Genomic DNA, 27,621 nt, shown 5'->3' on the forward strand with positions numbered 1-27,621 from the left:
AACGTTTTATTGCAGTTGCTCGCAGTGATGTCCACTGCGTCTCTATGTTACGGCTCTTTGATTATTTTGCCTTATCATTAAGAAAAAACAAAAAGCACTCGAGTCCAAACGGACCTGCGTTTGCATCGGCGTGTTAAGTGCAGCAAAAAAATGTGTCAACCTCTGGCCCGCGGGCCACATTTGGCCCACGGCGTCATTATATTTGGCCTGGGAGGCCAATACAAAATCACTGCTGGAGCTATCATAATACAGCACATGTACCACTGATACTACAAATCCCAGAATGCTCTGCTGCTATTTGGGCAGGCTAATCAGGGCAGGACGTTCATTGAAGGATATTATTATTATTATAACTTCATTGGTTTATAGTTATTATTTTATTTTTAAATGCATTACCGCACACCTCTTCTCCTTGGCCTCTCCAGATTAGGCTCAGGTCCTCTCCCTGTTGTGTTTTTTCTTTGTTTTGTCATCTTTGTAAAACGACCTTGGGTTCCTTCAAAGGCGCTATATAAATACAAGTACTTATTATAATTATTATTAACTGATGGAAAAAGGTTACTGTTGAAATTTAAATCAGAAGGCTGCAAATGAAAAATAGGCTTATGATTCTTGGAGCAAAACTTGTGTGGGTCCATTTTAAAAAAAGGTTCACTGTTATTTCTGGAGGAAGACTTTTTTTTCCAACAGATTTTAATTCTGGCCCAGCGGCTTTGTCCAAGTTTTACATTTTGGCCCCACCGTCTATCTGAGTTTTATGCCGTCCGGCCAACAACTGATGGCGAAGAGTGCGCTCTGCGGCGCGGGGGCCAGTGTCCTCGGCCTCAGCGCGTTACCTTTTTCCCCGGCCGAGGTCTTTGACATCATGAGAAAGACAGCGCCTAATGTAGCTCGAAAATGGCCCGAGGAGGCATTTTCCTTCAAATACGTTCTGCAGAGAGGGAGAGAGAGATGGGGGGGGGGGAAGAGAAAAAAGGAGCTAACAGTTTTTGCTCTTTGTTCGGCCCCAGAGGCGAGATGACTGTTTTAAAGTGGTCAGATGACAAATGTCTCATCTGATCTTTAATCCAGCGGCAGGGGGGAGGGAGAGTGGGGGCGAGAGGGTTGGGTGTGTGGGGGGAGTGGGGGGGGAGCTCCGGGGGGACAAAACAGGAAACGCTCACAGGATGCGGCGCTTTGGTAAATTCCGATGCGTTAAATCACTGCTGCTCGCGGTGCAGCAGGATTTTGTCTGGACGAGTGAGTGAGTGAGTGAGTGAGTGAATGAATGAATGAATGAATGGGGGTTTTCTCTGTGTGAGCGTCCAGTTGTCATAAAACAAACACATTCTCAGAGGCGCCAAGATACATTTGCCAATGTGTTCGCATGTGATCCCAGACTGAATCCCAGCGAGAGTCTTGTGCTTTCTGCTTCTCCTTCTCATTTGAGAATATTATTACCAGTACCTCAATTCCAGTACAAAAAAATATATATATATATATATATTTTTTTACAATTTTTCTTTGAAGTTTTGTTTTTTTCTATTTTTTCTTTTTTCACTAATTGTCACTTTCACTCAAACCCTCGCCTGGCCTTTTTCTTCTTCTTCTTCTTCTTTTTTTCCCTTTAACCCCCGACAATGAAGCGAGGCGTGATGATAATAAATTTCGCCAAAGCCTGTCAAAAGCAATTCACCTTCCATCTCTCGGAATTCAAAAGCGCCGGCTATAACTGGCAGAACTCCCTAAACGCAGAGACTGATGCAAACACTTGGCAACCATTTGCTGATCATCCGGTTCATGACACGTTCCTTGATAGTCAACTTCACAGCGCCAGCTGGTGTACGTCTCCATCACCACCTGATGACGCTGGCAGACTCCAGCCTGTTGTCTTTTGACGCTCATCGAGTGTGGCAACAGAGAAGTGAGTAATAATTGGGTCAACAAGGTATGTCGGTTCCCACTAACTCCTGTCTGAATCATCCCCTCTGCAGCGCAGCCAAACGCGATGGGAGGATGTCTGGATTATTTGGCTGTGATAGATGGAGAGAGAGAGAGAGAGAGGAAGGGAGAGCGACCGGTTTCAACCTGCGTGTGACCCACAGCGAGGACGAGCAGCAGCAGCAGCAGCGACGGGCCTGTGTCCTTAAACGTTTTGTTCTACTTGCTTGCTGTGATGTCTACCGTGTCTCTATGTCACAGCTCTTTGATTATTTTGCCTCTTCATTAAGAAAAAAATAAAAAGCACTCAAGTCCAAACGGACCTGCGGTTGCAGCAGCGATTAGGTGCAGCGAGAATCGTGTCAAACTCTGGCCCGTGGGGCCACATTTGGCCCGCAGTGTCATTATATGCGGCCCACAAGACCAACACCAAACCCACTGCAGAATTCTCTGCTGGTATTTGGGCAGGTCAATCAGGACGGGACGTTAATTGAAGGACATTGTTATTAGAACTTCATTGGTTTATTGTTGTTATTTTATTTCTAAATTTATTATTGGCCCATGGAAAAAGATTACTATTGAAATTTAAATCAAACGGCTGCAAATATATATTTTTTTTTTTACATTTTATTTATTTTGATGAGTTTTGTAAAATGAGATTGCATTTTGCATGTGTGCAACATGAAGTTATTTAATGCACAGCATTAAGCTTTGCTTGTTCCGTATTCAGGTTGAAGCAAAACGTGCTCTCTGTTGTATCTGGAGGAGGATTTTTTCAATAAATATCAACGTTGGCCACTTTGTCCAAGTTTCACATTGCGGCCCAGTGTATGTTTGAGTCTGACACCCCTGTTAATTAACCAACAGTGAGTTACTCAAGAAAAGATTTGTCAAAAGATGTTTCTTTTCATTTATATTTCCTTTAAATAAACTTTGTTTTTCCAGCTACCGGCATAAAGAAACAACAACAAAACTTTACAAATCTTCTCTACTGCTATCAAACTACAACCCTTGTGGCATTTAACACAATGAAACAAACACTTCATTTGGAGAAGGTGATTACAAGCAATTAACACTTAACCCTGAAGCAATTTGTTTCAAATGATTCAATTTGCCACTGATTTAATGGTGAACTGCTTGGTAGCACAGACAGCAGAACATGGTCTGATACAAAGGGTGGCATTGTGTGGGCACACTGATCGGACAGTGCATTCCCTTGGGTTGGTGTCATCATACGTGACTGAAAAAAATAGAATGTGTCAGATAAGGATTCATTCATGTGTTTTCCTTATCATTTAAAATAACTGAAATGAAATGGTGGCAAAAAAAAAAAAGAATACCTGGATCTTAAACAGCATTTGTTTTGTTTTTTCCAACCAACCAATTATTGATAATAATTGGTTCTAAAGATCGCATGTATTTTTTTCAGTGTTGTCGTCTCTTATGACAGGAAACTTTGTTGTTTAAAATGTGCTCTATAAATAAATTTGATTTGATATTTTTTCAGTGTTATACTATTGTAGTATGTGAAACTAATTCAGTGGTTAAAGAAAAAAATCAAATGTGTCAGATGGGGGTACAACCTTTTTGGTGTTAACTTAAGGGGACTAAGGTGTGAAAGCATGTGGGACTTTTCTTGCTATTCCCGTCATCATTAATTTGCTTCTTCTTCGTTTTATAATCCAGAATAGGTTTTTGCGGTCAAATTACTTCCCTGACACAATCCTTTGCAGTGCCAACAAAAGGAGGAAACTGGTTTGTGCACCCTTTAAATTGCATTTTAGGTAGAATCTGTGACCAACTTGGGTCCTCCCAGGGGGAAACACTCTCCCACCGGGCCTCTGTCACATTTGACACTTAAAGGTTGGTCAGCACTACAAAAAAAGAACACGGGAAAAAAAACAACCCAGGATTTGGATCAACTTTACCTGTTTTGTAATTCAGCGTGAACAGCTGAGTGAAACCCAGACAGTGAAACACTGTGGTTTGCCAAATCACACGACTGTAAGCCAGCATAAAGCATAATATGGCTTAAGATGTATACCTGTGGGGGTTTTGTTTTGTTTTGTTTTTACTTCTGCTGATTCAATGCAGGGAATGCAGGGACTAAATGTCACAAACAACTTGTGAGCAACAAACACAAGTCCAACTCCTGGCTGGAGCGACAAAACGGAAGGCACTTCAGGTGTAAGGCAACACCGACACTTGATCGCATCTTTAAAAATGCATTACCGACTACAAAGGCCCGCCAAGAAAGTCATTATTCTCCGTAGAAGTTAATAGAGAAATATCCCTGGAACGCTGTAGCAAAACACACGAGGCAGCGAGTAATATCGCAAGCCACCCCCCCACACCCCCTCTCTCAAATATACACCGCGGAAGCTCCGTTTGGGTCCCGATAAAGTTGTGCAAGCCGTAGGAAACACCATTCTAAGTCTGAGTCAACGTGAGCATTCTTTTAACCAGTTGCCAGCAGTGCCAGTGTGGCAGCAACAGCGGCATGGGACGTGCTAGTCGGCTAGCAGGCTAGGCTACAGTTAGCTTGCGAACTTGGCAAAAACTTTTTCAAGTGGGTGTAAAGTCGGCGTGTGCGAGTCGAAACGGGCTGAATCCGTGGATTGTGGTTCGCGACGACCCGCCGACAAAGCCCGGTGCCTCGGAACAGACTTAAAATGCGTTAAAAGGGAGGAGGGGGGCGATTGTCGTCCGACGCCAAGTGCAGTTTAACATGTTGACAGGCGGCTAACGGTGTCTCGGCTCTTACCAGGAAGTGGGACTCTGTTGCTAAGCTGTTCCTTCTTCACGCTCAAAGTTTCCTCCTCGGATGTCGATGGCGGTCGTCTGGGTTTTTGACTTTCCCTTTCTGTCCAAGGTCGCCCCAGAAAACTCGTGTCGGTGGGCCTCTCTCTCTCTCCTCTTGCGTGGCACTGTCGCCTTAGCTCTCGAGGCGCTTCTTCTTCTTCTTCTGCTTCTTCTTCTGCTTCTTCTCCTCCTTCTTTTTTTTCCTTTCCGCGCAGAGAGAGCCCAGTGTTGTAAAGGCGGTCGGGATGTGAGCTTGTTTTCGGGCTGTCTCTCCACCACTAGGCCCCTCTCATCGGCGCTCTCCTGACCCGTTGTGCCAGCAATGTAAACAACCCAGCATTCCCAGGGCCCGGAGGGGAGGGGCGAGTGTCAAAGAGTGGAGCGAGCGTGTCAAATACCGCGAGATTCAACGGAGAAAGTGCGCAGTCTTTACGCAATTTGGGCCCCTTTGAAAGTGAATCGCCTCAAGTTTTGTTTTTGTTTTTTTGCGACTGTACACTTGGTTGCTTCGTGGCCACTTTGGTTCGGACCTTGATGAAAGACTGTTTTAGTTGTTTCAGTTGTTTTGTGTTGTTATTTGAAATTCGGACGATGTTGCCTCGCAAGACCGGTAAACGCCAGACAAGTGCGTCTTGACCTCTCAAGCTTTATCCCCTTATTGGTTTGATTCTCTATACGCACCAGTAAATTTAAATATTCAAGATCCAATCTTGATGTCTTTCGGTCCTCTTTGACCTTTGACCTGGAATCACTGAAAAAGGTTTCTCTCATCAGCTTCTTAATATTTTTTCAACCACATTTTGTCTATGTAGAGGAACCTTTGCATTTTGCAAAATTATTGTGAAAGCTCTAACATTAAGCTTAATGTAAGTGTAATTTAGATTTTCAATAAAATTTAAAAGACATTACAATCTTTAAAAAAAAACAAAAAAAATACAATGCATCGTTTGTTATGTTATGTTATGTTTTGTTTTGTTTTGTTTTGTTTTTGAAGGCAACTGTTATTTGTATTTACATAAAGAGTAGCTATTTTTGTAGAGCGGCCACTTTATTATGTCACTGCACATCTTCAATAGTTCAGAACGTGTGTCTGCTCTAGGTTTCCTGATGTATATATATATATATATATATGTGTGTGTGTGTGTGGGTGTGTGTGTGTGTGTGTACACAGGCATGCCAAACATTATATATAACATATCTATAATCGATGCATTAATCATTAGCTAATACAAACTCTTGCCCTTAATATATAACATCATTTTTCTAGTAATATATACGATAACAAACAAATATTGTTGTGAATGTAATTCTTTGTTTTGGTTTTATTTGAAAAATATATGTAGGAAAACATCAGTAAAATCCATCAGCTATACGTCCCCTTATTTTATTAATGTAAGCTTTTGCATTGGGCCACTTCCTGTGATTCCAAATATAACATAATTTTACACAGTATTATTACTACTTTCATTAAATAATAACTAAATTTCATATTGTTAATATTGGACCTAAATTTTGCTGAGGTCCGCTACTGTGTGCACATGTGTACTACATACTACCAGTGTTTTCCCTGCCTATTCATTGTTAAATACAGCATACTCTAAGGCCAAGCCTAATTTTAAATGTATAATAGAAATAATAGAAATGTTGCACAGATCTGAGGGTGTGGAAATCTCCTCTTCCATCTCGTATTCTATGTTGACACGGGGGGGTCGGGGGGGGACCTAATTTGAAATTCTCAGTATGCAGGCTCGCCTCACCCATGAAATGTGGCAGAATATCAAAAAAATGTCAAGGAAGTTGAAGTGACTCGTATGCTTCAATATGCTAATGCATAATATGGCACTGAGGTTGACAGCAGTCGCAGAGACAGAGCAACACAGCTAATGGATTCTGCTGAACACACACGGTTGCCGGCGCACACTTCAATACGCACAAATACAAAATCATTACACACACATGCATGCAGGCAACTTACACATCCCAGCGGAATGCGCTCACAATCTGTACTCTGGAATATCATGAGACTTTATCGACCAAAAGAAAGAGAAGTGTTTCTTTGCAGATTGGCTCGCTTGGACAGCCAGAGCATCCGGAATTGATCAGCTTACGTTTCTCTGATAAAAGCTTCGGCGCTGATTTCACACTGACAATTCAAACACTGCTGATGCACAGGAAACACGTCTGTCTTCTTCCCATCCCCGGTGTTAATAATCAACAAGTTAGGTGGGGTTGTGTGTGTCCCCCCCCCCTCCCCCCTCCTCACTTCAATAGCCTTTTTTGTTAACCTCACTGCAAATATGGAAAAGGGAGAGATGCCTGGCGTGTAGGATTCCCCCCCCCCTCCCCCTTCCCCTCCGACAACAGTTGAAGATTAAAAGAAACGTCTCACAGAAATCTGTCAATTCCGTGTGTGAATAATGCTGTGTGGAATTTAATGGCATGAGTTATATTGGGTTTTCTCTACGCCCACATTTTCTTTCAATAAGATCAATGGCGCTCAGTGACAGATAGGGACGGTCTTTTGTATCTTCAAATTTCAGGTTTCTGAGGGAATAATTAGATGGATGGATGAAAAGTAATGCATCAGACTGTGAGGGTAGCAGCACCCAGAGATCCTCTAGTTCAACACATATGCCTCCACATCTGTTTGGTGGGAAAACTGTTTAATAATCGCATTGAATTCCTACCGTTCTAAAAGTGGCTCCCTCCACTGATCCGCTGCCTTAAATCGGCAGAAAACTTTTTGTGGTCTTTTTGCTGATATTGTTTATTTAACAGAGGGAATGTCCTTTTGATTCGGGGATATCTTTTAGCATAAGGGGAAGGAACCACGTCTGCTCCGTCTGCTTCCCCTTCAAACTTGCTGTGTGTCGCTCGCAGGTAACCAGGAGAGAAGAGGTTTTCCCTCCAGGGGAAACAAGGATGATTCAAACACTGCATTAGCAGAGCCACCTCTGAACATTTCTACTGTAAATGTAACATTTAACTGTGATGGGTTGGATGGAACAGACTCTTGCTCCCATACATGTAAATATACACACATATACAGTATATGTCTATATAATATACAAAAATGTAGGTACACATGTGTATGCATGCATATTAGATTTACACATGTGTACATACGTTCATACATACATACATACATACATACATACATAAATACATACATACATACATACATACATGTGTGTTTATATGTTTACATACATACTGTGCATATATAGATACACAAGAGTTTTCAAGTGTAATTTAATGGGAGTTTTATTTGGACCAATGAAGTCACTGAAGCCTTGTTTGGTTTAAGACTGTGTGTTGGAATTGAGAAATACATGAGCAAACTACAATTGAAAACTAATTTTAAATTATTTAGATAATCAATATGAAAAACCCAAAAGTTGGAACTTGCAGTCAGAAGCAATACTGTAAACAAGCTCTATAGGGATTTTTTTTTTTTTTTTTTTGCAGCGCCTGCACAATAGTTAATTTTCTTTTTGTTGGCTTCAACACATACACATTTCAGCACTCCTGACACCTGAGTTTTCATTTAAATATGCGGAAACACAGCACCCGGGGGCTAAAAGTGCACCTTAATCACTTAAAAAGGGGAGGTGGATGTTGATGTTTTCACTCGTGTCTTTTTTATTTCCCTCAGCGTTGTTGATCTGGCTCAGGGGTTAGGTATGACTGCAGCGTGGTAGAGACAGAAGCTGCAGTCAAAGCTCCTGTGATCGGGTGCAGACTTCATAGGGACCAGCAGATGGAGGGGAGAGGAGCTGCGAGCATCCTGAAGGTTTAGCAAGAACTGAGAGGTTACACTCTCCCAGTACAAAGATGACCTGTCACACGCTGAAACATGCCGAATCAATGCAGACGAGCCTCCTGTTTGTGTATCTCAGGGAGCGGAGCTTTCAGAGGGGAAGGGAGATGGATTACAGACGGAAATATGTATGAAACCTTGTCTTGCTCCTCGTGTACCCGGGCGAACCTGGATGCGGCACGCGCACGACTCCCGCATTTCCATTTTATGCACTAATTAATGTTGTTTTGTCTTCAAAGCGCAATTGCAACCGGTGGTTATCAGCCTTGATCGCAGAATTTTCAAGGTTGTCTAGATGCGAGTCGTCGCACAACAACAACAAAAAAAGGGAACCCTGTAAATATAGAATAACAGCAGAACAAAGAAATAAAGGATTAATGGCGTGCGGAGAGCACAAATGAGGCACAGGAGAGATTGTCTGTGATAATTTGAAGGACAAAACTGACAAAACAGCATATCGTTTCAGCCCAAATCACTCTGGAAAAAGTGCCTTTTTCACCACCTCCTTGTGTGTCTCCATTGTGTGCTGGTGTGTTCCTTGTCTTGGCAAACACCCAGTGAAGAGAAACTGTCCACCTGCCTTGGATCAAGCATCGGGGCCTCAGTGTCTCACACACACGCACACACACACACACACACACACACACACACACACACACACACACACAGTGAATTCACTGGCATCACACTTTAGTAGTGTCTCATTCACATCGTCACCTCTCTGACATCCTCCTGTGTGTGTGTGTGTGTGTGTGTGTGTGTTTGTGTAGCATGGTGTTTGGTGTGTGAGTTGAGGTTAAAAAGGCGCCTAGCAATGAGAGAAGGGAACCGAGGCGGAACTGGCAGAATATCACAAGCACAAGCTAGCACACGTGTGTGCGTACACACACACACACACACACACGCACACGCACACACACTCATGCGTACGGGTGGTGACAATGGGGAACAACACTATCAGGCCACGGCGTAAAGTGCAGGTGTGGCCTATGCCTCAGTGATTATTCCATACTTTGTTTTGACCCTGTCGCCTGTCACCGTGCGTGTGCAAAACGTGTTGTTATGTATGTGTGAACGTGCCTAAGGTTGAGTGCGCGCCTGCAAGTGCACACGGTGGCGGCGGCGGCGGCGGCGGCGGGAAAACTTCCCTGGATTTTTTTTTTTTTCTCTTTTTATCTCAACACCAACCTCATCCTCCGTTCACCCCTCAGTGTGAATTTGCACGTGGCGCGCACCTACCTGCGGACGTGCGGCAGGAAGTATCGACATGCTGGTTTCTTAGCACCCAAACAAACTCACCTGCGATGGTGCGAAGAACGGCTGTGACGCACAAAAATTTGTCAGGATGCAAAGTGTGTTTACGCAACTCCCTGCGCGTTCTTTGTTGTCATCACGGAAAGATCAACAAAACTCACTGCAGAAGAAGAAGAAGTTCCTCGGTTCTTGCAAGCTTGGCTTCATGCAGATCATAGTGTCACAGGCAGTTCAAACATGTATGTATTTGCATAGAATATTTATATATTGATATACATATACATATATTTATACATATCTATGTATACATATACATAGATATGTATACACACAAATAAATGTATATATGTATTTATGGACTGTGTTAAAATCTGTATGTGACTCTGTATACATACATACATACTGTACATACATACATACATATTGTACATACATACATACATACATATGTATTTATGCGTGTATGTGTGTGCTGATAGATAGATAGATAGATAAATAGACAGATAGATAGACAGACAGACAGACAGATAGATAGATAGACAGACAGACAGATAGATAGATAGATAGATAGACAGACAGACAGACAGACAGACAGACAGACAGACAGATAGATAGATAGATAGACAGACAGACAGACAGACAGATAGATAGATAGATAGATAGATAGATAGATAGATAGATAGATGGGGTCGAACATCTCAAACATGAGTTCAGCAACAGGTGGCCTGTGGTTCTGTGCTGTCCAAAATAAAATCAGACCTTATGCCAGACGCTTGAAACAAGTTGGTGTTTTACTTCATCCCCACTGAGACACCCAGACACTACTGATATCTGGTTTTTAATGTTTCCTCAGGCTAGCAGCTGTGTTAGAGGTGTGCAATGCTTGTGAGAAAACACTTGAATGGCAGGCAGCGCACGGCCCTGGCGGCACGTGCAGAGTCGTGGTCCACAGAGAACGGCATTTAGAGTCAATGAGACTTGTTTGTTTGTGCTCCTGCACAGATGGATTATCACACTGAAATGGAAATTGATAAATATGCAATGATTAACAGCATATCTTGGAATGGAATGGAATTGAAAATATGTTTATTGCCGAATGCAACCAACTACGGCGTGTCTTTCACTGATAACTCACTGAGCATCTTTGTCAACAAAAGAGTAGAGTGGTCTAGAAAATGGTGTCACCATTTTAGCAGGACATCGCAACTACCGTAATGTTTCCTCACCGTTGATTATGACGGAATCCATCCAGCCATTCACTTTCAATACCCGCTTCTGAGTGGTTGAGGGGGTGCGGGGGTGTGGAGAGGGGGGAGGGGGGGTCTGCTGGAGCCTATCCCAGCCATCTTGGGGTGAAGGCATCTTACAGAATCTTGCCTTTCATATTCAAAATGACTTTCCAAGATGATCACTCTCACTGAAATACCAGCCAGAATCAACAGCTGAAATGGCACAGCGACATGTAAGCTGTTTCAATTAGACTACTGTGTCGTGAGACTTACCACTATATTCTTTTTTTAACCTCTCCTACATATTGTCAAAGAAAGAAAGAAAAGGACCAAATACACGGCAAACTGAAGCTTTCAACCAGCTGAAACACACTGGTGAGATGTATTCCAGCCACCGCCAGGCCGGCAGCGGCAGCAGCAGCAGCAGCAGCAGCAGCAGCAGCAGCACAACACACCCCTGAAATCCTTGTCAGCGCAGGGCCGTGAGCTTGTCCAGGTTTCGGCTCCCGCAGCTCCCAGCGAGCGCCGCGCTGGCTGTGTTTGTTTGTGTTGGTGCTCCGGCTCCGCTTCCCGTCGCTCCGCGGCGTCAGCGCCGCCCGCCGTCCTCCTCCCACCAGGCCGGCGGAGCGCAGGCAGGCCTGCCGCCGCGCCGCGCCGCGCCAACACCCCGCCGGCACCCCAGCGGCTGAGGTTTCCCTCTTGGACGGAGCCGAGGGTTTTTGCTGTTTCCCACATTGTTGGAATTCAACACCAGCCTGTTTACTGGTCCCAGCGTGGCTGCTGCCGTCGCTCCCTCCGTTTTCCCTTTTATCCCTCTCTCTCTCTCTCTCTCTCTCTGCAGCACACTTCTTTCACCACACCGTCTTTTTTTTTTTAACAGCAACTTAAGCAATAATGTTTTGCTTTTTGTCGTTTATGGCAAACTTTGTCATTCAAGTTTGTCCACACAGCACCATATGGCAGAATGCGTATGTCATGATGTTATTGGTTAATATTTTAAAAACAGTGGGTAAAAAGTGACTTACCATTGTGTGCAACTTTTGTTGCTCACATTTTTTTTTTAATTAGATTGGACCGGTTAAAAAGCCTCCTGTATATTTCCAACAACAAATAAACTGTATAGGACCGTGTCGATGTCCCTTCATGGGCTACTGTATGGTCATCAGGGATTTCATTTTCATATGCTTTATTTGGCAGCTGACAATGAATTGTACAGTGAATCAAAGAAAAATAATATACATCTCAACAAAATGTTAACAACATAATGAGGCGCATGCAAACTGAGAATATTTTCTCCTTCTTCTTCTCTTTTTTTTTTTTTTTTTTTTTTCTTTTAGCAAAAAGAGGTTTTGTTTTTTTGTTTTTTCCCCCCACTTGCTTCCCTCGGTACAGCCAGATGGCAAAGCTCCAGCTCTGCAGTCCTCCTCTTCGTACACTCATCACATTTGATGGGCATCCTGCTGCTGAGTTTCAAGGGTGGAGCATGTGTGTTTGTTTGTTTGAGTTGGTTTTTTTGTGTGACAAAAGAAAAAGTTTCTATTAAGGAAGATCTTGGGTGAGGTTTCAAGGGGGCACTCTGTCTCTCTTTCTCTCTCTTTACTCTGTGATTCTGTGTGTGTGTGTGTGTGTGTGTGTGTGTGTGTGTGTGTGTGTGTGTGTGTGTGTGTGTGTGTGTGTGTGTGTGAGTGTGTATTGCTGGGAGTGAGGCGAGTGTGCTAAAGATTTATCTGAGTTTGCAGGGATGTATAAATTGCAATTGCACTGGAATAAGGTAGTGGATGAGAGTGTGTGTGTGTGTGTGTGTGTGTGTCTGTGTGTGTGTGTGTGTTCGTCGCAGTGACATCCATACCGTCTCACTTTCACACCATTCATCATTTTGGGAGCCTGCTGTCTTTTAATTATTACTGCTGTTTCTCTCTGCCAGGCTGTGATTTCTCTCTCTTCTCACTCTGCTATATGTTACAGTACATTTATCATGTTTTCCATTTGCCACTGCAATACAGCAAGATTTATTTTTGCACATAAAGAGAACACACCGTCGGCCGTCCGTCCGTCGATGCGTTCGAAAATTCAGGACAAAGTTCTGATTCCTCTTTGAAAATACATTTTTCAAAAACAAAATCAGGTGCTGTACATTTGGAATTGTAACAGTTTTTTTTTTTTTTTAATGTTTGTTGCTTATTTTCTCTCATTATGCTATCATCTTTTTCCTAATATTGTCTTTGTCTTCAATGGTGAGGAATTCCCATCAAAGTTTCCCCCTTCTGTTAATACTTTAGGGAATTTTCAAACGTCGGGATGTATGGCTGTAATGCCCCAAGATTTGTTCTCCCTGAAAGAAATGATAGAGTAAGAATATATTAACTACAGAGCAACCTGGCTTTACGGGGTCTGCATTTTAGTCTAACGTCATTTTAGGTTTACCAATGCAATATATATATATATATATATATATACTTTATATATGAAGAGATATATATAGATATATATATATCAATGTATGCTTTGCAGAATTCCTCTGATTTAAATTTTAAAGTCACGTTCATGCATTAAAAAGCAATTTCATATTTTTGACTGCAGGGTTTAGATGCAAATCCATGGGGCATTACGTCAAAAACCATAAACATCATAAAATAGGAAATAGAAATTAAAAATGGAGGCAAAAAAATGAGGACATTTGGCTGGTCGTCAGGAACTGAATGCTCTCTCATTTGTTGATGTGATAAAAAAAAAACAAAAAAAAAAACGAAACTCGCATTCAAGGCAGAACACAAAGAAAATGGCGAGTGTAATGAAAAATAAAACCCATTTAAAGCAAAGTATTTTTTTTATTCACACAAATTTAATAAGATATATAACAACCGTTTGGTCCATAAATATTTAAGGGGAAATAGTTTCTATACACCATCTTTATCAAGAAACAGGGAAACATGGACAATCTTGATAGAACACTTACTGTACTCAACTATTAACACGAAGATCAATATATAAGGTTCTTGGATTACCCAACTATATCTGAAAGAGTGCACAAATGCTTTCTATGACATCGCTGCCCCCTTTTTAACAGGATACACCATAAAAAGATCTTCGGAAATAAGATGCAAAACAGTACAAAACTAGTGAGGCGCCAAAAGGATGTGAATCAGTTAACAAAGAACACATAAATCCTGAATTTCACAAACTTTCTCCCAAGTTATAGCATAAGGCACATAGTAGAACTGAGTTAGGCATCTACTTCATGAAGTAGACTTAGAGTAACACTTTGTCCTACGATAGAACAAATCGTGACGCTCACAATGAAATGTGTCGACTCCATTCGCAGGTTCTCCCTACCGCACCCTCCTCCCGCCCTCCACCTTTCAGCCAGAAGAGACGTGTTTTTGGTCTGTTCAGTGGCAAGTGTCGTTAAAGAAAGAATAAGCATGACCCATTCAACGGAGAACACACGGACGGTGGCTCCCCACTGGCTCGGCCTCGCGGCGCTCCGCCTATCTGAGGTCATCTTGGACGCTCGCGTCAGCTCTACAAATCTAGTCTGCAACGTCGCAGTCGCTCCAATCGGCCCCCCCCGACCCCGGCCCCGCCCCAGAATCTCTGCTTCCCCCCCCGCCTTTTTCTTCTTTTAAAGTCCCATCCTTTACCCTGAGCAACATGTTAGGAACAATAATGCACTTTTCACCAGGCAGTGTGACGTCCCTGTGCAATCGAGTTTAGCTGTGTGATCCGCGCGGGTGTGTTTGATTCGTCCGTGTGGCTGCGGTCGGTCCGCGAGGCCGACAACTCCGGGTAAAAGTGCTCCGTCATGAAAACCAATCGATCGCGACGGCGTCCAATCAGATTTTGTTCGGGCTTTCGAACGCAGTCGCCGCTGCACAGATTGTTAAAAGATCCGTTTCCTCTCTCGTTATCACAGTAGGGTTTGTTTTTTTTCTCCGTGTGAGTCATGACCAAAAACAACATGCATGCGGGGTCAGCGTCTCTGCCTGCCACAACGTTCGCTTCCACGGTTTAGGCGCTTGTAAATGCAAATTTAGATGTTTGACATGTAGCTCTGTGAGACATCTGAGTGTCCTCGCTTCTTTTTTTGTTGTCCTTTTTTTTTTTTTTTCTATCCAACTCTGACAGTCGTACAGACCGAAACATTCTGAAATAATTAAAGCCTGTTTTCTGGAGTTCTCCATATACAGAACATTCTACAAGTTTATTTCCCAAATTATTCCAAAACAGAAAAGAAAGAAATCCTTCAATTGGATAGTGCGAACACAGTGCATACATAAACAGGTTTCCGAGGGCAAAAATATTCATATTGTTTTTAAAAATTTACCAATTAAGCATAAATTAAGAATGGGTTATTTTATCATAAATCAATACAAATGTACAAGTAAAGTCAAATCAAGTTGCAGAAAAACTAATTTCCAGTCAAGCTTTGAGTTTGGTGTCGTTTCTCCCTCCGCCCCCAAATGAACAGAGGGATCCAACTTCCTAATGCCTTCCACTTGAAACAACGTCCCGTCCGTAATCAATCTCTGCACACTGTGAGTCAACTACAGACACGGCTGCAATGTGGTTTCAGATGCTACACATTAAAATGATTTCCTTGCGTTTTTAATGTGGTCGCTGCTGTTTCTTGCTCTTGTCGCTCTTGTTTGCGTACACAGTACAGCACTTTCTGTTCCAAGGAGCTGTCTCCGGCTGATTTAAAGGTGTCACTTAAAAAAATAAAACGTGAATAGAGGGGAAAAGAAACAAAACAAAGGCAAAAAAAAAAAAAGGCAAACAAATAAAATCAGATTTCCAAAACAAAACAAAAAACAAAAAACAAACAAACAAACAAACAAAAAAAGAACAGTCCGCTGAAGACAGCTTGTTAGAAAAGGTTTGTCAAGGTAGTTTGCGAAGGACTCCCCGAATCATGGCTGTCCAAACTAGAGGTGACGGAGGTCACTACAGTGATAGAGGGGTTTGTCAGGTCTGTTAGTGTGGCCGCGCTGGAGGGGGGGGTCAGGGCGCCACTGTCAGACGAGGGTGGAGGGATTGAGGTGCCATCAGCCTTATCAACACTTCCATTCTCCTGCCGCAAAATGTTCCTTCTGAATTTGGCTCTTGCGTTTTGGAACCAAACCTGCAAACCAATCCCAGTGTGGCTTTTACTTTTTTGATTTTAAGATTATTTCTTTCAAAAAAGAAAGTATCAAATCATACGCACAGTAGTTGACATTTAACCCCGTCTGAGCTAGCTCTCAACCAAGATGCCCTCGTCTTGTGCACAGAAACCCCTAAGGCAATATTTTATACATTATTTTTTTTTAAAGCCTACGGGGCAGACAACAGTTAATGAGTAAATATAGTAAAGTGGATTTTAAAAGCAATCATAACAATACTTGTAACTTTTCCAAAAATATTTTTTACACCTTTATATCTTTCAAAAGATGAACAACAACAATGTGCACTCTTATTTATAAAAGCTAATAATTCACATCAGCTCAAGTTAAATTAAGATGCTGAGGACGACTTTTTTGTTTTCTTCCCATCTAGCCGAAAAAAAAATGACACCTAAAGTTATTGCAATAATTTAGACGAGGCAACCCCTGGATATACATCTAACAATAAATGGACCAAACAAACAAAACCAAAGAGATGACTTTGGGTGATAACGCTGGGGTGAAATGAGGGAGACATGGAGGAGGAGTGGGATGCAGACACGTATGAGCCGCTCAGATAAATAGAAGGAAGGAACAGCTCTCTGCTTACCTGTAGAACTCTCTTAGTGAGGCCTGTTTTCTGGGCCAGCTGCTTTAAGTCCTTTGCGTCCGGGTTGTGGTTGATGGCGAAGTAGGATTTCATTGTCCGCAGCTGATGGTGCTTGAAGGAGGTCCGCATGCGTTTGGTCTTCTGCGTTTGAGTGTAGGCCTGCTGGTCCCGGTCCAGGTGATCGGTGTCATTCTCATTACAGCCTGAGAGGGCAGAGAGCGCAACACGGGGGAGGGGGGAGCAGTGGGTTAGAATTCAGCTAAGATGATCCGCTTAAAGGCACTCCACACTGTGGTGAATTTTTACTTTTGAGAAGAACAACAGTGACAGCAAAACACAGAACCGCATCATTGTTATTTTTAGCGTCACACACGTTCATTGCAAATTTCATTGGAGAATTCTCACATTTCTACATTTACATCCTGAAATATTGTACGGCGTTGGAACGAGAAAATCAAAAGAGGGAATTATAACTATCATGAAAGCACTGGTTTGTTGTGTCAGTGAATCTCTCAAAGCCATCTATACAATTTTTGGGGGACTTTTTTTGAAAAGGAAAATGAGCATGACACCAAGAATTTCATGTATTGCAGAAAAATCTTATTTTGAAGAACTCTGCAAAGGGACTGTGAGCGCACGCTGGAATTAAAGTAAAATTGTTTCTGTCTGCGCTTGCAAAAGTCTAATGGGCCTTATGGGCCGGGCTTGTCAGCAACGCTAAATACCACCACCATGTGTTTGCCAAATGAAAAAATGAAAAACAGAGCTTAGAAATTTTTAATGTAAGTTTGCAAAACTGTGCAGCCTAAACCTTTTCATTGCACTGATTTATTTTCATTGTTTTTGTCACTGATGTGTGAGCCAATCACCATGTAACACACCGTTTAACATGTGGACGTCTGGACGTGAAGCACATAGAAAATAAGAATTTTTATAACACGCGTGTAAAAATTCAAATTTCCTCCGAAAACATTAAAACGTTATGTGTTTATCTCGAAATTACAAAGCGGCATGTATTGATTTTTGCTTTTTCACTCTACAAAAATGCAGAGTAGCATTTTTTTTCTAAGAGTTGAAAGCTACAAATTCATGCTAAATAACATGGTTGCAATAAAAAGTCACCCCCCCCCCAAAGTGAACGACAGGTTTAATAATAAGAAATGCACAGACTAGACGCACAATGAGATGCGTGTGTTTCATATCTGGTGCTAAATCAATACGCTATTTTTGGTCAATCTGACATTTTTCTCATCAACACATTTTTTTTTTTACCCCTTTTCCAAGACAAAGGCGCTTTCAAACCCTCTGGTGAACGTGCTTCGACTAGACTGTGCCCCACTTCCCATCACCCACTAGGGGTCTCTGTATCCAAACAAGAGCTAAGTTTACAGGGTGGCGTTGGAATACTCTGCAGACCAACGCCTCTCCCTGGTGAGAACGAACGTGATCGTGCTCGCTAAAGCGGAAACAAAACCTCAAACAAGCCCTCATCCTTTTCGACACGAGCGCGAGTCTCGTGATCTGCAGAAGGAAATATTAACCCGAACAGATGAGACGAAGAACACCGTGTGTGTGTGTGTGTGTGTGTATGTGTGTGTGTGTGTCTAAGCAAGAGGCGGGGAGGGAGGGGAAACTCAATGGAGAATAGAAAACACCAAGACGAAACAGCTGATTACGCATGAGAATTTAGTATTTACCTTTTGGTTTTGAAATTAAAAAAATAAAATAAAAAATGCATTGTTACTATATATTTTTAAAGGCTATTTGCCGTAAACGTATAATAACCTCTTCTAAGATAACAATAATAATAATAATAATGACAACATATTTCTCCCACTATATTCGACTTAATTAGAAATTCAATATTTTCTGCTACCTGCGTTGTTACACGGGCCTTGGTAACTTCACACACATGTTTTGTTTTGTTTTGTAAATCGCATTTTGTTATTTGTTTTAGTGCATGGCTGCATTTGTTATTTTACCTATTCAGGCCTGAGAGCTTCGGTATTTGCATAATCTTTTGGTTTTGAGGACAACAAACCTAGAAGCGCCCCTCGTTTCATGCGGATCGCTGACTTACAGTGCTGTGCTGTGCTGTGCTGTGTGTGTGTGTGTGTGTGTGTGTGTGTGTGTGCGTGTTAGTGTGTGTGTTTGGCCAGTGACCTCTCCCCGCGGCAGGCCCCCCATCTGTGTGTGTGTGTGTGTGTGTGTGTGTGTGTGTGTGTGTGTGTGTGTGCACGCACGCACGCGCGCGGCCCCTGAGAACCGCGCTGACCGCCGCGCAGGAGGCCAGGGATTCCGACGTCACCTCCAATTAATGGAGAACAATTAACGCGCAGATTACCCCTATTCCATCCCCATTCACCAGGAACGGGGCAAACTTGGCGCACAATGACAAACTTTCTCAACCGCGCACTAATTTGCAGAAAGCGACAACAAATGGGGACGCTGTGGGGGGGTGTGGGGGGTGGAAGAGGAGGAGGGCCGGGGTGAGGTTGCGAGATGTGGGGGTCGTGTTAAACATCCGGTGAACCTGCGAGAGGTTGTTGGTTTTTTTTTTTTTTTTAGAAGACACCTACGTGTATCGGTGGCTGGATTGAGTTTTGTTTTGTGTCTTTCTTTTAATGTCGTAAACAGCAGCGGAGGAATAATAATAATAAAATAAAATAAAAAGCTGGAATTTCGGCCGCGTTTTTGACGCAAATGTCAACGTCCCCCTCCCCCGCCACGGTTCCCCCTCAACTCCCACCGCCGCCGCCGCCTCTACACGTTTAATTTGACCTAAATTAGACTTAATTATAAAAGTCGATGAGCAGGTTGACGACGGGGTCAAAATTCGATCCCTCTCGCCGTCTACACGCGTGCGGGAACGTTGCTATCCGAAGACGCGCGAATAGGAAAACGTGTGAATCAATTTGGCCCCGCGTCGCTGCGGGCGCTGCGTTCACCTACGTGCGCCTACAAACAAGGAAGGTAAGAAGGAGGCCCCCGGCCAAGACGGCTGAGGATGTGCCTGAATACAAAGAGAGGTCCAAGGCGTGATGGAAAGGGGGGGAAATCGATGCTTTATTATATGTTTTTTAATTAATAATACATGACATACAGTGTTTCAATTTTTGGCCGGTGTTTTTTTTTTACCTAGATTATTTATTTATTTATTTATTTATTTTTAACTATTAAAGGAATTCATTTTGTAGCTACGTCTTGAGTGGAAAAAGCACCTCATGGCGATTTCTGCCCAAAGAAAATAGGGGTAAAAACAGTTTTGCTTCTGGGTCGCGACAGAATTTTACTGACACGTACATGTTAAGCTACTGGCGACACGCTAGGCCTGCTCGCAAATAAGTTGCAGGTGAAGGGAAACGCTTGCTTTTGTTTTGTTTTCGTTTTTTCCACAGGCGGTACAGGTGTACGTTTGTTCAGTTAGTGCTCCCACCACCACCACCACCACCACCACCTCGCTTTTCTCACCTGTGTTGTAGCTCGGTATATCTATCCCCATGGCCGGACTCTTCCTCTTGCGCGGCCTGCCCTTCTGCGCCGTGCCGGTGCCGTTGAAGTAGGGCAGCGACAGGCCGCCGCCGCCGCCGCCGCCGCCTTTGGCCGCCAGCTCGGCGAAGTTGAGCTGCGGGTGGTAGTCCGCTCCCTGCACCAGCGTCTCGAAGTGGAGGCGGCAGTACACCAGGCTGTCCTTCATGCCGAAGTGGTCGCCCGTGGTCAGGGTCTTGTTGCACGTGGTGCACGTGAAGCAGCTCAGGTGGTACACGGAGTCGCGCGCTCGCATCACCATCTCCGAGGCCGAGATCCCGAGGTGGCAACGCGCGCACCTCTGCACGGAGAACCTTCTGGAACAGAGAACATCGTCAAGACTCCGCGTCCGCCCCGGCATTAGGGTTGACACACAAGGCTGAGCACAAAAAAATACCACTGACAAAATTCTAGTGTGTGTGTGTGTGTGTGTGTGTGTGTGTGTCACTTGGTCGTTTTTTGTTTGTTTTTTTAACACGTGATCACACCTATTGTAATTTTAAGCGACAGTCTGCGTTATTCTTGGACAATTTATTGTAATGATTTTGTTAAGAAACTGTGGGATTTATTGTCTCCATTTCTGTGTGTGAATAGAACGTTATCGACAAATTCCTACACGAGCCTGACCTTAATATCCAAACTCTAGGCCCGATCTTTTCTTTCTCTCTTTCTATTTTTTTTTTTTTTTTTTTACACACCTGACCTGTACACGCATTATTTAACATATTTTCCCCACATATTTATACATTAGGTTTTGGCAATAGCAGCCACGTGTTTGTTTGGAATCGAGAGCCGACCATTTTACCACGGCCTGCGTCTCCTAATTCGTGTGTGAAAAGGTGACAGACATGCAAAATGTAAAAATACATACATATTGTTGTTGTTGTTGGGTTTTTTTTTTTTGTTTTTTTTTATCACGCTCAGAGACAACGGACAGTATCACCCTCTCATATATTGTCTCAAATGAATAGCGTGCAGGGCCACCTGGGACGCTAATGATTTTTGCTTTGGCAAGAATAGCCGAGGATTGCAGCAGAGCGCATAGCATGTCAAACATTTCCCCGAAATTATTAGTTATTTTAAACTGCACCTATTTTTCTTGACAAGAAAGCACCCAAAACAATTGACTCATGGTGCAAACATGGGTGGTGGCCGTGAGTGCATATGCGCAACAGAGCCCGAAGCAATGCTTGGAGAACCTTAATTTTTCTTACCTGTAGTAATCCTCCTTGCAATATATACTCCCATCCTTGGCAAAACACGTTAGCTCTGATTCCAATGCGAGTTTACATTCACAGCATTTGAGGCAGCGCAGGTGCCACTGTTTGTCCACGGCCAGGAGGTAGTATCTATCCGAAATCTTGCCGCCACAGCCGGCACAGAGAGCAGGCTTCTCCGGGCTCATAGAAGGCATAGTCTGAGTCAGACATGGAGAGAGGAGGAGAAACACCATTACATCACCGGACCCATGGTGAAATTTGTGGGAAAAAAATAAAAAAAATAAAAGCATGTAGAAAAGGGGAAAAACTAGCACGGGGTGTGGTTATGATCAGTAAATGACATATTTCCAACTATTCAAGCGAGGCCTTTTTAAAAGGTGACCACTACAAACAGCACTTTATTACGAGCAGGCTCGATGTGTTTACAGGCCCCGTTACGGAAAGAACGCCAGCCTCTAAAATTTGTCACTATTGTCGAGGACAAAGAAAATGTTTTTTGCTCATACCACTATGGTTGGGATTTATATTTGTGACTTAAACCCGCTTGGTGTAAATAATATCAAAACATGCATACGCATTGTGATGGTGTTAGGTGGAGGGAAAAAAAACTGTTAAAAATGTAATTTTAAATAACGTAGCGGTTTGAAAAAAATACATATATATATATATTAGCTACTACGAGAAGTGACACTGCAAATAATACGAGTGCTTTTAAAATATATACTCGTCAAAAATGATTGACTAAGAGGAGTTGTTTTTACTCCAGTTAAAAATTTACAGTGTCACCATTTTATTGTACGCTGTGTAAAAAAAAAATATATCATTGATTGAAGTAGCTGTGAAAGTTAATGCCGATTTAGTTGTCTTTCTTTTTAGTTAAGTAAACTAGTGGGTGAAATGGATTTTGGAAACCCATTCTGACTAAATTATTAAGCTAAAAAAGGAACCGCCGATGGATCCCCCTCAATTCTTTCCCACTTTTCCCCCACACTAACAACAGCTGTCGTTCACGCAGCTTGATTTGTATTGTTATGATTATTATTTATTTATTTTTTCGACCACGGGTCGTCGACCGGGCGGCTTACCGAATCCCTCCCGTTGAGCTGCATACCCTTGGCCAGGCGCGACTCGCTCTTCGACCGTCTCTCCATTTCCTCCATGATCCCTTGGATGTGATCCCCGGAGATCCCGTGGAAAAGCATGGCTCCCGGTCCTGGACGCAACGAACAACTGCCTGCCTCTGTCTTGCAGCCCACAACTTCCATATAACTGTGCCGCTGCCCCGCTCGTCTCAGCGCATCCAAAGTCTTGGGGGGGCTCTGAGGGCTCTGCGAGAGGCAGGGAAAAACTGCAACAACAGCAGCAGCAGCAAGCAGCAGCAACACGAAGCCCGGAAGATTGAGATCACCCCCTCGCCGTCAGTGTGGAAGGCAACTGGAAAAAAAAAAAAAAAAAAAAGGGGGAGAAAAAAAATCGAAGGAAGTGCACAGGACAGAAGCGATGGTGGAGTTGCACCCGCGTTTCTTTCCTCCTCCTTCCCTTATCTTTCCTCCAGGATGAAGAAGGAAAAAAAAAACAACGTATAGTCCAAAAGATGCGGCCGAAAACTGCGGTGTAGAAGTGGCGAGGAGGAAGGGAAGGAAAGGTACAGGGAGAGAGGGAGGGATGGAGGGAGAGGTGGGCTCTATGGCGGTAGGTAGTCGTCAAAAAATATGACAGAGAAGTTTTTTCTTTTGGTTGTTGTTGTTTTTTTTGTTGTTTTTTTTTTCTTTACGGCGGTTATTCTCTCGCTCCCGATCTCGCAGCAAAAAAAAAATGAGAGGGGAGTTGGTGGGGGGAGGGGGGGTCCGTGTTGCTCGGAGGTCAGGTTGGGACTGCCTGGATTTTCAGAGCCGTGTCCTATTTGTGAAGCGCCCGCAAAAAGCCTGCCCAGTCTGAATAATTTGGTAGGAGGAGTTCCCCTCTCCCTCCCTCCCTCCCTCCCCTCCTCCCTCCCTCCTTCTCTCTCTCTCCCACTCTCACCGTGCATTTCCTCCACTCTCTCCCATTCGCTCTCCCTCTCCCTCTCTCTCCATCACCACTGCTTCCTATTCACCAACAAAGAGCTGTCACTCTTCCCTCAAAAACTCCCGATTCCGGCCGCACCAAGGACCACTATTCCATGGTATAGATATTTTTTCATTTTTATCATTAAAACCCACTTCCCTCGCCCCCTTTACGCACTTGAGATTGAAAGAAAAACGTGGCAGCTAGTAATTATAATCTAATTGAAAGTGATTTAATCTAACTTTTAAATGTATCAAAGGTTTTGGGCCTTGTTATGATTTTTTTTTTTTTTTTTTTTTTTGCGTGCGCAAAAGATGCGCATCGCAACAATAGACGCCTTAAGGGTAAATTAAAGGGCTCATGTGTTTGCCAAGAGCGGTGTTTTTGTTTTTATTTTTTTAAATCGTGCTTAATATTTTTTTCAGTCAGACTGTTTTTTGTTTTGTTTTGTTTTTTTTATATCCCCGAATAACTCGTGTGTGTACCTGTGTTTGTGGTGTACTTGCATTATTTTGGGGCGGGGCGGTGATCGGTGATAGGCTACAGGGCGGGGATTTGCTGTATAAAACAATTGATACAGAGGCACGAGAAATGATTTTACAGGCGAGTGAAAGAGAGTTTGGCTGTAAATGAAAGCGATCACCTCACCACGTGTTTTGTTTTTCATTTGATTAAAATAATATCACCAAGACTCTCTCTCTCTCTCTCTCTCTCTCTCTCTCTCTCTCTCTCTCTCTCTCTCCCACTCTCTCTCTCTTTTTTTTTTGAACGTGTTGTGGAGATAACAGACTCGCAGTCTGACCCTCAGATAAACGGATAATGCGCTTTATCTAAAGTTTGTCTCACCTCTGCTGCGCTTATTTGATGTTGAAAATGTCTCACATCCCGGGACGACACACGGCTTGCACTCATTTTCTTTGCTGTTTTGATAGAGGCCCACCAAAAAAAAAAATATATATTTTTTTCATTTTCTAAAGTTGATTTTCGCCGAGAACAGAAACGGGATGGACTCCGACTCTAATCCATTCGTTCTATGAACTGATGGAACATATGGAGGAGCCGAGACCTGCAGTTGGTGGTCACCGCAGGGAAATCAGCAGTCAGCAGAGAGGGTGCGTTTGCAGGGATGATTCACATAGCAAAAGCCGTACCAAGCAAAAAAAAAAAAAGAAAAAAAAAAGTATATAACAATTATAATAATAATATATTAAAAGCAGTCATGATAATAAAAACACACGCACCTTACTGTATATAATCCCGAGAGGCGACTGCGTGTGATGACGCCCGTGTGTCACTCTTTTAAAGGGTGTGAAAAATTCTGTCATGGGGATTAAAAAAAAAAAAGAAAAAGAAAAAAAAAAGAGGCGGGGGTACGTCCACACGCACACGCAGTGGTCCAACATGACAACAAACCGAAAAACGTGCACACATGCACATGTGTATATATATATATATATATATATTCCGACTATAACACGAGTCAGGCCTTCACAGCTGAGATCCGAGCTATATGGTGCATGTGTGCAGCAACAGCGAGGCTCAACCGCTTCTGACGAGCTGACGGTCAAACAACCGGGACACAACATGGGACCTGGACTCGGTCCCATTAATAGAATTTACTGATGCCCAGGAGGAGGTGGGGAGTGTGTGTGTGTGTGTGTGTGTGTGTGTGTGTGTGTGTGTGTGTGTGTGTGTGTGAAGGGGGTGTGCGGTTGGCTCTGGTTTGCAGGTGCGGATGCTCCATCTCAGGACGTGTTACATTATCATGTCGATCCAGCCACACACACACACACACACACACACACACACACACACACACACACACACACACACCGCTCCATCCGCCTCCTCCCTCCCACCTCCACGAAGTTGTGTTGCTTTTAATGAGCCCCCCCCCCCCCCACACACACACACACACACACAAACCTCCACCCCTCTCCTCGACCCACCACCACAACCAGCACCACCACCACTCAACCCGGACCGGACCTATATAGGGAAGGATCTTGCACAGTCAGCCAATTAACAAAAAAAAAAAAAAAACAACAACAACAACCCACACACACAAACCGAACAAACAGTAAAATAAAAATAAAACAAAATAAATGGCGCTACTTGACTTGGACAAAAGACTCTCTGCATGGGAGCTGCGATCAAATCCGCTCTGCGTGATACATTTCAAAAGGTGGATTCGTCTCTTCGCCAACCTTCACCTCTCCGAGAATTAAAATAGACTTCTGATTGATTTAGGGAGGGGTTGTGACGGTGGTGGTGGGGGCTAAAAAGAAAAAGAAAAAAAAGAAAAAAAGGAGCAGTTCCCATGTTGAAATATGAATTCCGTTCGCCTATCATATCAGCGTTGTCGATAAAGCACCGCGCTTTGACCCGTTGCCTCCAGCGGTGACATTTTGTTTGACTGAAGAGGCTTTAACAATGTGTCAGTGAACACCGAGGTGCTGAGGGAATCACGTCTTCTGCGCTGCTGTCGTTTTGTTTTGGTTCTGTTCCCCTCTTTCTTTGTCTCTAATTAACACACCACCTGCAGATAAATAGCTATTATTGTACCCTTCTGTCATCCCGCTCATCTCCTTTTTGTTACTTTTTTTTTTTTTAATTTAATTTCGTGGTGCGACATTTTAAAGAACGTTTTGACATTTGAGGCCAGTTCACGAAAATGCTTTTTTTTTTTTTTTTAACAGAACTACTTAAAAAGGATGTGACAGTGCGCAAGAAAGGAAATGCCATTGTCAACCTATGCAGGCTATAATCATAGGCACTCAATAAAAAAAATAATAATAAAAATTAATGATGAAATTTTCATTTGAAATATTTGATGTGTTATTTCACCTGAGAATGTTTTTGCCTATTGCTTTACTCGAAGTTTTTTTTTTGACTAAATGAAAACGTTTATATATTAAAAAAAATAAAATAAAAAATCTCAGCGTATTCATGGCCAATTTAAACATTTGACACCTTTCGAAAATTAAAATAAAAATGTCTAAACAACCATATTAAAAAATTACGTTCTGAAACAATTCTGTGCACGATGCAAATAAATAAAAACACCCTATTCAGAGGACCTAATTAAAAATAATACCCTTTTGCCCGATGGCATTTTAAAAATGGGAATCACGTACAGGCTAGGGCGTGCGCGTATTACAGCTGTGTGCCTTATATTTTCACGATGAAGTCAGTCATAATACACAGGTTTATTTCTGAAACGCCGCAAAAAAACAAAAGAAAACAAACAAAAAAGATTCCTTCCGCCGGAGCCACCGGAGAACACAGCCTCATTTCTATGCGTCGGATCACTCGCAAATTTCTCCACACGCTCTCCCCCTTTCCCCCCCTTTTTTGTTGATGAATATTTTGATTTCGTTCAAAGCTGGCATGCACAATAATTAAAACAATTTTCACCCACATCAACTTGTATATATGTGTATTAAGAGTGGTCTTACCTGGGGGGCTGCGGTGTGTGTGCGCGCGCGCGGTGTGTGTAGGATCCCTGAGCAGCGAAAAGCAGCTCCGGACTGCGCGGACGGACTGAGGAGAGGGCGGCGGAAGGAGACGCTGCCGGCAGATGGGGGGGCTGCACCTCGTTTCAGCGAGCCTGCGACTTGGAGTTGGAGCGTCAATTAAAACACAAGGCATTTAAATATTCCTCTCTCCCCCCCCCTCTCCCCCCTCCGCCACTGCAACGCATGCAGGCGGCCCTCAGCACAGCTCCGCGTACACGCAAAAAATGGAGAGCAATGAGCCAATGGCCTACTCAGCATGTAGGTTATAATGCGTGATGTAGTCATAAATTAAAAGGGGTGGAGGGATTAACTAATATGGAGTCTGTGGTCGCCAGTTGGGACCGACCATTATAAGGTTTTGGGAATATTGGTTAGTGTTCTGGATTTTTGTTTCTGTCTTTTAGAAATACATTTTTTTTAAAAACGATTATTATTTTTTTTTTAAGCATAATATAATCACGGATTTTAAAGAGAAAAACAAAAAACAAAAAAACAAACAAACAAACAAACAAACCAGACTGCAAATTGAAACA

General features: G+C 43.0%; 2 protein-coding genes across 5 annotated transcripts in view; both read right to left on the reverse strand.

Annotated features, from left to right (window-relative positions):
* The window catches only part of nek7 (NIMA-related kinase 7), a 51,207-nt gene extending 46,130 nt beyond the window's left edge, over positions 1-5,077 (reverse strand). Inside the window, exon 1 of one of the 2 annotated variants that reach the window (XM_076015967.1) lies at positions 4,685-5,077. The gene's annotated coding sequence lies outside the window, so the exon portion shown is untranslated. The remainder of the gene's footprint in view (positions 1-4,684) is intronic. The other variant, XM_076015966.1, reaches the window with a different exon arrangement.
* Positions 5,078-12,396: 7,319 nt separating this feature from the next.
* Positions 12,397-27,489, reverse strand: lhx9 (LIM homeobox 9). 3 transcript variants are annotated; one of them, XM_076015968.1, is made up of 6 exons: positions 27,029-27,489; positions 22,610-22,958; positions 21,519-21,721; positions 20,248-20,621; positions 16,777-16,979; positions 13,834-16,147 (listed from the first exon to the last, which is right to left on the reverse strand). In XM_076015968.1, exons 2-6 carry the CDS (start codon positions 22,787-22,789, stop codon positions 15,893-15,895), a joined length of 1,215 nt encoding a protein of 404 aa, XP_075872083.1. In that variant the 5' UTR covers positions 22,790-22,958; positions 27,029-27,489; the 3' UTR covers positions 13,834-15,892. The 3 variants fall into 3 exon arrangements, with proteins under 3 accessions (XP_075872085.1, XP_075872083.1, XP_075872084.1); XM_076015970.1 differs by lacking the exons at positions 13,834-16,147; positions 27,029-27,489 and adding an exon at positions 12,397-13,357 and having other exon boundaries at positions 22,610-23,461; XM_076015969.1 differs by lacking the exon at positions 27,029-27,489 and having other exon boundaries at positions 20,248-20,618; positions 22,610-23,459.
* Between the last annotated feature and the right edge of the window lie 132 nt (positions 27,490-27,621).

Source organism: Nelusetta ayraudi, unplaced genomic scaffold, assembly GCF_046127955.1.
Source record: "Nelusetta ayraudi isolate G7.1 ecotype Tasmania unplaced genomic scaffold, CSIRO-AGI_Nayr_v1 ptg000205l, whole genome shotgun sequence".
NCBI classification, from domain to species: domain Eukaryota; kingdom Metazoa; phylum Chordata; class Actinopteri; order Tetraodontiformes; family Monacanthidae; genus Nelusetta; species Nelusetta ayraudi.